This window comes from Mesoplodon densirostris, chromosome 6 (assembly GCF_025265405.1).
Source record: "Mesoplodon densirostris isolate mMesDen1 chromosome 6, mMesDen1 primary haplotype, whole genome shotgun sequence".
In the NCBI taxonomy this organism is placed as follows: Eukaryota; Metazoa; Chordata; class Mammalia; order Artiodactyla; family Ziphiidae; genus Mesoplodon; species Mesoplodon densirostris.
The window spans coordinates 1460745-1468551 of record NC_082666.1 but is presented as its reverse complement, the minus strand read 5'-3'; the positions used below and the strand labels follow the sequence as shown (position 1 = coordinate 1468551).

The following is a 7807-nucleotide window of genomic DNA, read 5'->3' as shown; positions in this document are numbered from 1 at the left end:
GGGGCCCTGACCTCCGGAGTGAGGGCGTCTTCCCGGGGGCGGTGGCCGAGTCCTGGAAGGCGAGTGACGATGCCGGGAGAGGTAGGATTAGGCGCCCCTCCCGTGAGCCAGGTGGGGTGGCGGCGGTGGGGAGGGGGGGGCGGGTTGGTGCTCAAAGCGGGACCTGCAGCGAGGGGCCCATAGAGTTGCCGGTCCTTCCCGTGCTCACTCAGCGCCCCCGTAATAGCCCGGGACCGGAGCCCACGGGGTCCAGATGCACAGGCAGAGATGCGTGTTCAACAAAGTCATCGTGAATTGTTCTCTGAAGTTTTTATTTTTTTTTTTACTGTGGAACACTTCAAAGGCACAGAGAAGAGTGTACCAGAAGCCTGCGTGTCCACCCCCCTCCTTGCTGCACTCAGACCCCCTGTGCCCACCCCGGCCCTCCAGCCGGGTGATCTGGTCCCTGTAAACTAAATGCTGTGCCCTCTACCCAGGGCTGTGGCCCAGGCACGCTCCCTGGCAGCCCCAGCCCTGTTGCGAGCGCACCCAGAAGAGAGGCTCACTCTAACACTCTCCTACTAGTCCACCCTGTCTGAAGTCTGCTCTGAAAACTGATCCCAGAACCCACTTTTCACCAACGGGCAGGAGCACAAGGTAGCGGGTGGGGGTAAGATGAAGGGCGGGGTCATCGGGGACTCCTGGGAGGCTCTTACCTGTAGCTGAGATCACAGGGCCTAGCAGTTTGAACGTCTTGTAAGTCCAACCATGGGACCTCAAATGCTCCCATGCTAGACTCCAACCTGTCCCACTCAAGACACGCGAAGCTGTGCCACACGTGTCCGCAGCGCGCTGTCCCTGCAGCCGAGCCTAGCAGCAGGTGTGGGTCCACCCTAACCCCCTGGGCTTTTCCATTTATCAGCACAAACCAGCCATTAGGCCACAGTCAGCAGCGTGATTCTCAAGCATAAAGAACGGGCTGAATTAGGAAAAAAAGGACACTGTATATGAATTTTAGAATTTATTAAATAAGAAAACTGTCAATTTGAACAGGATGCAAAAGGACGTTTATTTAAAAAAATAACATCCATAGGAAAACAGCCAAAAAGGCATCTAGTGCATGTTACACCACCCCTCCAACAGGAAGGGATTGGAAAGGCACACGGGGAGACATCGCCCTGACCTGGGAAGGCTCTGCCTAGGCTCCAAGTCCCTGAATCCTACATGTCATTGTACAAGATGCCGCTTGGAATGCGTAGTAAAACCCTCCAGCCAAAACTAGTTTTCCAGTGCACTTAGATGGTGCCCCACCGTGGAATGCCTGTGCTGATCTTGGTCCCTGTGGGAAGATAGTGGCAACCACCTCGTGGGGCATCCATGCTCAGGTCACCAACCACAGGAGGCCCCCCCCAGAAGCTGAAGGAGTGGTCTGTGAGCCAGAGGGGGCGCTGAGCACCGGCAGTAAGGCACAGGTCCCTGTCTGAGGCGAGCGCTTACGTTATGGCTCATTTAGTGTTTTTCTCTACTTACGAAAGCAGAGACAATCAACTGAACTTATCTTACAGTTCATATTCTAGAATGACAATGGAAAACACTCATCACAGAACTGCTGTTTTCGTTTAGTAACTCTAAAAAAAGTCACCGGCTTTTATAGAAATGCCTTCCAGTGGATGATCAGCGTCTATAGCTCACCAAGAAGGGCTACACGAAGCACAGGTGCAGCTCTCATGTACAGGAGCTGCTCCTCCCTGTGCGCAGCTAATGATACTGGTCCAGGCTGTGAAATTAGTATCTCGTGATAGATATTTTTACTGTGTGTGAAGACTGCACATTCAGAGACGTGGTAGCATGTTGGAATCCATCGGGTAATGGTTTCAGGATGTAAACAGAGCTGTGAGCTGGAAGCACCTCCGTGGTTCTCAAGACTCCTCCCCCTGACCTTTAATTTCAGAAATTCTGTCTATAGATTTAAGGATTTCAGCAACAAGATTCAACGTTTCAGCTCCAGAAACCAGCTGCCTGAAATAAAAGCACAGATGTTACAGATGGTTTCTACAACTGCTCCAGGGCAACAACAGAAGCTTTGGGACCTCCCTGGCAGTCCAGTGGTTTGGGCTCCCCGCCTCCACTGCAGGGGGCACAGGTTGGTTCCCTGGTTGGGGAACTAAGATCCCACAAGCCGCACAACGCAGCCCCCCCGCCCCCACCCCCCAAAAAAAACCCAGAAGCGTTAAAGCACAGAAGTTCCAGAGTGAAAAGTGCAGAGTTTTTAAATCTTAGATTTAGTCTCAAGAGACTCTTTGTACTGGACTTAAACGAGACGGGCTTCTCTACCCACGGCTGTGTCTGGATACCCGATGGGCTTCCCTACCAGCGGCTGTGACTGGACACCGCTGCTGCTGAGCTCAGCCCCGCGGGAGAGAGATCACAACGACGGCAACCGACCCCTCCCAGGAGCCTCACTGTGCCCTGCATGTCTTGGGCCTTCTTCAAGTTTATGTGTTTTTATAAGAGGAAAAGTATTATTCTTTTTCACTCGAAACCTTGGTGTCTTGTAGGTGATTCAGATCTGGCTGACGTTAACCTTCACGCCTCCCAGGTGAAAACGGTCATCCCCCCGCGGACCGTGGAGGGCCTGCTCACCAAGGATGTGTCGTATGACCGCGGGGTGAACAGGATCACTGAGCCCCACCCCCCAAGGCTGCAGCTTGAAACATCAGCTAAGCACCCCCCTCCAGCCCCTGCACTCACTTGATGGAGGCACGCGCGTTGTCCATGACAGCGCGGAGGTTCTGCAGGGCCACGTCGGTGTTCTGCTTGACCACCGTCAGGCTGGCGCCCTGGCCTGACCGCAGGGCTTCGTTCTCGCGCTTGAAGTTAGAGACCTGCGCCTGGCCCGGGGTGGGGGGTAGGGGGACGGGCGTGGCAGTGTTAGGACTTTTTCCTGGCTAAACAGGAGAGCAGCTAAAAGGCCATCTGACAAGGCACCCTAGGGTAGAGGCGACAAGGGGATGATGCCCTTTCCTAACCGCGGGGTAGCAGGCCTAAAGGACACGGGCCTAATGCCGTCCCTGGGACCCCGCCTGTCCTCTGGTGTGCACGTGCCACGCCCCGCTGTACAGTGACGCCCTCGACACTCTTGTTGGGCACGACCAGGAGGCCCGGGAGGAAAGCTCACGCTGTCCTGATTTGGGTGCCTCGTGTGCCAGGGGGAGCAGGAGGGGGAGGGGAGGAAACCCCAGCAGACATTCTTTGGTGCCTTTTTTGGAATTCACGAATACGTGAACCGTTTAAGCCCCTCTCTCTAGTTACCTGGAGCAAGCTGATTTCCTGTTTCAGTTTTAGGATGTGATTTTCTGCCTTTACTGCCCGTTTCTGTTATTCCCCCCACAAAAAAAGAAAAAAAAAAAGGCATCACTGATGGGGTAACATGGACACAGGATGCATCCCCTCCCTCCCCGTCCCTCTCCCTCACCTGGCGGCCCCGGCCAGGCGGGCCCACCCCATGGCTGGGCAGCCCATTGTGAGGGGCCCTGCTCACTGCCGGCCCACCCAGACCCACGTGCCCCCGGGGCAGGACTCGGTGCCCTATAGGGAGTGACACAGCGGACACCTGACAGTGTCCAGCCAGGCTGGCCTGCCCAGCCCCCACCGCGAGCCAGGTGCCCGTCTGCTCACGGTCATGCGCTCCAGGTTCTCCTCCACCTGCTGCACTGCCGACTCCAGGTCCTGATAGTCCCTCTCCTCCTTGATCATTTTTGCTTCTAACTTCCGCTCAAGCGTCCTCACCCTTGTTGAGGAAAAAGCCCAGGTGATTAGTAACTCCCTTGACTAATTCTAAGAATGTCAGACTGTAAGCAGTTTTAATTGGATTGATCAAATAAAAACCACAAGAGCCCAAGGTTTCAGAATGCACCTTGGGAGGAACAGCTGTGAGGTAACAACCTCGGAGCTGGATGCCAGTCAGCTGGCGGTCAGGGGCACCCTGGGGCCGTCTGACGGCCCTGCTGCTCCATCGTCAAGTGGGGTTGATTTTGCTCTGTTTCAAATACACTTTTACACAGCACATAAGAAACATATCTGAATGCAATAAAACCACGCTCACACAACTACTGAAGCCCGTGCGCCTAGAGCCCGTGCTTGGCAACAAGAGAAGCCACCGCGATGAGAAGCCCGTGCACCGCAACAAAGAGTAGCCCCTGCTCGCCGCAACTAGAGAAAGCCCGCACGCAGCAACAAAGACCCAACGCAGCCAAAAATAAATAAATTAAATAAACTGATTTTAAAAAACAAAACAAACAATAAAAACCCAGGCACAGTCCAACTCCGATACTTCATTATCGTTTTCGCATTGGTTTCTTTGAGGGTCAGAAGATGATTTGAATTGCAAGCCTAACTCAAGACGTACGTACATTTCTGTTTGAGTTTCAGAGAAGCTCTGAACCTCAGTCAGCTTTCTTCTTAGCTTAGAATTTTCATCTTTCAGCTGTAGAAAAAGAAAATCCTTATTAGAAACTCAGTGTCTCACTACAAAGGGATGTGTACTTCTGCTATTTGGCTCTGGAACTTCTTGATAAAAATATTGCAAGAGTCACCCTACAGTCCACGTACAGAGAAAAACCAAGAACAAAGTTTTCTGCTTTTTAAAGGCCTACTACACTCAGAGACTCCAGTCTTACTCAGATCTTGTAACTCTTTCTTAGGTGACTATAATTTTTCAAATGCCCTCAGGACACCGGGCAAACTGTCCCCGAGCCACCAGCTGGGGTGGACCCTTTTCTGAGGGGCAGCGCGTTGAGGGTCTCCCTCTGCTCCAGTTCACGCCCCCTCACAGCCCTCCGCAGGACTTGGCGGTTACGCTCACGCTGGTCAGACAGACCACAGGCTGTCTTGTCCTTGGAGCCCACCCCCAAGGCTATCAGGGACACCGGGGGCTCCCGGCTTCCTCCAAGAATGCTGCTTAGACACGAGCCGTGACCAGGGTGCCGACACACAGCCCCTCTCACTTACTGCTTCGTAACTTATCTGCAGCGTCCGAAGGTGCCTGTCCCCCAGAGACTCTCCGTGGACTGTGAAGTCGGTGCTGGGGCTCCCGGCTGGGGAGACGCGGGAGTCGGAGTCGCTCAGCGTGCACGGAGGCAGAGACTCGGGCCCCACCAGCTCCAACGGGTTGGAGAAAAAGGAGACATAGGTGCTGCAGGGTGACGTGCTGGCGGCGACCCTGGAGGAGTGGGTCTGCTCCACGGCAGACGGCAGGTAGGCTCCGTCCCACCCTTCGTCCTCATCCTCGTCCTCGTCCAGGAGGTCACCAGCCCCTGTTGGGTCTTCGAAAAATGGCTGCTGATACTCCAGGCCATACCCCACGGTCTGGGAGGTGGGGGAGTTGCGGTCGAGTCCCAGCGAGTGCCTTGTGGCTTCCTGAAGAAGACAGGGAGGCGACGCTCAGACTCCGGAGTCGTCGCAGGCCCTTCTTCCTAGATGGCTGGCGTTGGAACGAGAAGAAAGGCCCATCTCGGCTACCGGGAAGGTGAGGGGCAGGAAGGACCCCAACGGCTCTGAGCGCCACACGGCTTCTCCACCGGGAGCAGCAGCTGCTCCGCTTTGCCCCACAGCCCTCGGCCAGTCTCCTGGGAAGGAACACTGCACGTCAGAAGAGAGACGGCCTCCGGAAGGGTTTTCTGTCTAAGGTCGCTGCAAACAACACCTTAGGTTTACCTTTGAATAAATTCTGCTGTCAGTGTTCTCCTTCGACAGGCCGAGGTTCTTGCTTTTCAGAAACTCTTTAAAGGAGAATGGATTTGCCTCTTCAAGATCTCCAAGTTTCTCACCTGAGATGATAACAGACGTCACAAACATGACAAGTCTCCTGAAGGTCCTTAAAGGGAGCGTCCCTACTCGCTGCTCTTTCCTGAACACGACCCCGCCTGAGATGGGGGACGCCGCTCTCGTCCTTCCACCAGACCGCAGCGACACTGGGAAATGAGAAAGCTGGCGGATAAAACAGACCAACTCGGGCATTCTAAATTCTCCTTCTCGTCCCAGCCCTTCGGTCTCCGCACCTTGCTGCCCACGGGGTCCACCTGGGGACATCTAAGGCTGCCACACGCCCCCACTCCCACGCAGAGGGCTTGGGCCGCAGCCTACGCCGGAGGCAGAGCGGACGTGCAGCCACATCAGGAACCACTGCTCCGCCTCCAGCCTTTTCCCCACTCACTCTCCAGCTTCCCCTTCTCTTTCCCACTCTCTCGGTACCCGACCAGCCACCCTGCGCCCTTTAGGCCCACCAGTGATCCAAGCCCAGGTGCCAACCCTGGATGAAGCTGGCTCCTATAACCCTGACCCCACTGTCTCCTCAGACCCCTCAGGTGTGACTTCCCACCCCCTGCCATCCCTCACGCCCAGGTTCTCCTGCCCCTGTGCCCACTTTCCCTCCACCCGTGGGTCAAGATCGACTGTGGGGCTCCACCCCCACCTGCTCTTTCGGGCTCCAGGTGTCCCAGTTATATGCTGTCAGACTGACAGCCCTGCTGCTGGGCACGTGCCTGGCACGTGGAGACATGGACGGAGAGAAAAAGAAAGGATACTGAACTAATGCACCTCCAAAGCGTGTGTGCTGGGCTCCTGATGGGCCTTGCGTAGCGCCTTTCCCCTTTCCATAGCCAAAATCTGCAAAGAGACATCATCACCCCACCGTGATCGTGGGAGGCCTTTATGACCACAACTATTTTTGACATGAGGTCTCTACTGCAGTGGTTCTTACGGCCTGGGCAACTTTCAAAGCACAAGTCCCCGGGCTCCTGCCCCTGGAGATGGCCTGACGTCCATAGGCCCTGGCATCTGTGATTCTGAAAAAGCTCCTGATAGGTCTGATGCCCCGTGGGGCAGGCGCACGTCCTCCGTCTTACGGTGCCTCCTGAATGCCCTCGTGGGTTGTCATTGGCTCTCAGACCCTGACAGAACCACCTAAACACTCCCTCAACACCCTGGACCCCAGGCAGGCAGTGTAGCCGCTTGGGGAGAATTAGGATGAACTAAAGATGGCCTCTGCCCAGCTGCAGCGACCAGAGGATGGCTACGCCTGGTTTCCCAGCCTGGCCTACTGGATGAAGGTTCCCTCATCCTCCCACCTGAAAGAGCAAGGTGGTTTCCTGTGTTGCCACTGGGCCTACCTTACCTCTATGGCGGCATTTGCCACGGTGTACTGGAACTGTCTGGCTGCGGGGGCAGGGGGTTCTGCAAGAGGAGACTGTGAGCTCCAGGGGGCGGGACTCCTATCCACTTACGTTTCCTACTCCCAGCGCCCGGCGCACGGTGGGGCTAGTGGTCACCGTTGGGCCGGAGCTGAGTTGCGCTATCGCGCGGGACCTACAGGTAGTGCCGGCACCGGGAGTCCCTGAGGCTCGTCTCTCACCTGTGTCTCCCACGGAAGCTAGCACCGGACTGGGCACATAGCACATAAACGTCGGCCGAATGCCGAAGAAGTGGGACTCCAGGTCCCTGGCTTGGGGGCGCTCACAGTCTAGCTGGGGGAGACAAGACGGGCGCTCATAGAACGCGGGAGCTGTAATAACAACAAGAACGACTTCACCGCGCGCCCGCCTCACCTGGGCCTCAGCGCGGACGCCGGGCCGCGGACCCCCGCCCGCCCCCCGCCCGCTCACCGTCCGGAATAACGAAGCTCCGGGCCCGGGACAGCGGGGTGACGCCGGGGCGGCGCGCGTAGCCCGCCATCGCCGCGGATCCCGCGGCGCCAGCCCTCCCTAGCCCGGCAGCGGCGGCTCCATGGCTCTGACTCCGCCCCGGCCGCGGCCCAAGTCAGCCACCCCCG

General features: G+C 56.5%; 1 protein-coding gene across 5 annotated transcripts; it reads right to left on the bottom strand.

Moving 5' to 3' along the window:
* Window positions 1–1023: 1023 nt before the first annotated feature.
* On the bottom strand, window positions 1024–7807 carry ENTR1 (endosome associated trafficking regulator 1). 5 transcript variants are annotated; one of them, XM_060102003.1, is made up of 10 exons: window positions 7641–7807; window positions 7391–7540; window positions 6577–6645; window positions 5695–5807; window positions 4990–5397; window positions 4392–4465; window positions 3658–3769; window positions 3292–3354; window positions 2731–2870; window positions 1024–1998 (listed from the first exon to the last, which is right to left on the bottom strand). In XM_060102003.1, the coding sequence occupies exons 1-10, from the start codon at window positions 7708–7710 to the stop codon at window positions 1899–1901; spliced, it is 1299 nt and encodes a 432-aa protein (XP_059957986.1). In that variant the 5' UTR covers window positions 7711–7807; the 3' UTR covers window positions 1024–1898. The 5 variants fall into 5 exon arrangements, with proteins under 5 accessions (XP_059957986.1, XP_059957982.1, XP_059957984.1 ...); XM_060101999.1 differs by lacking the exon at window positions 6577–6645; XM_060102001.1 differs by lacking the exon at window positions 7391–7540.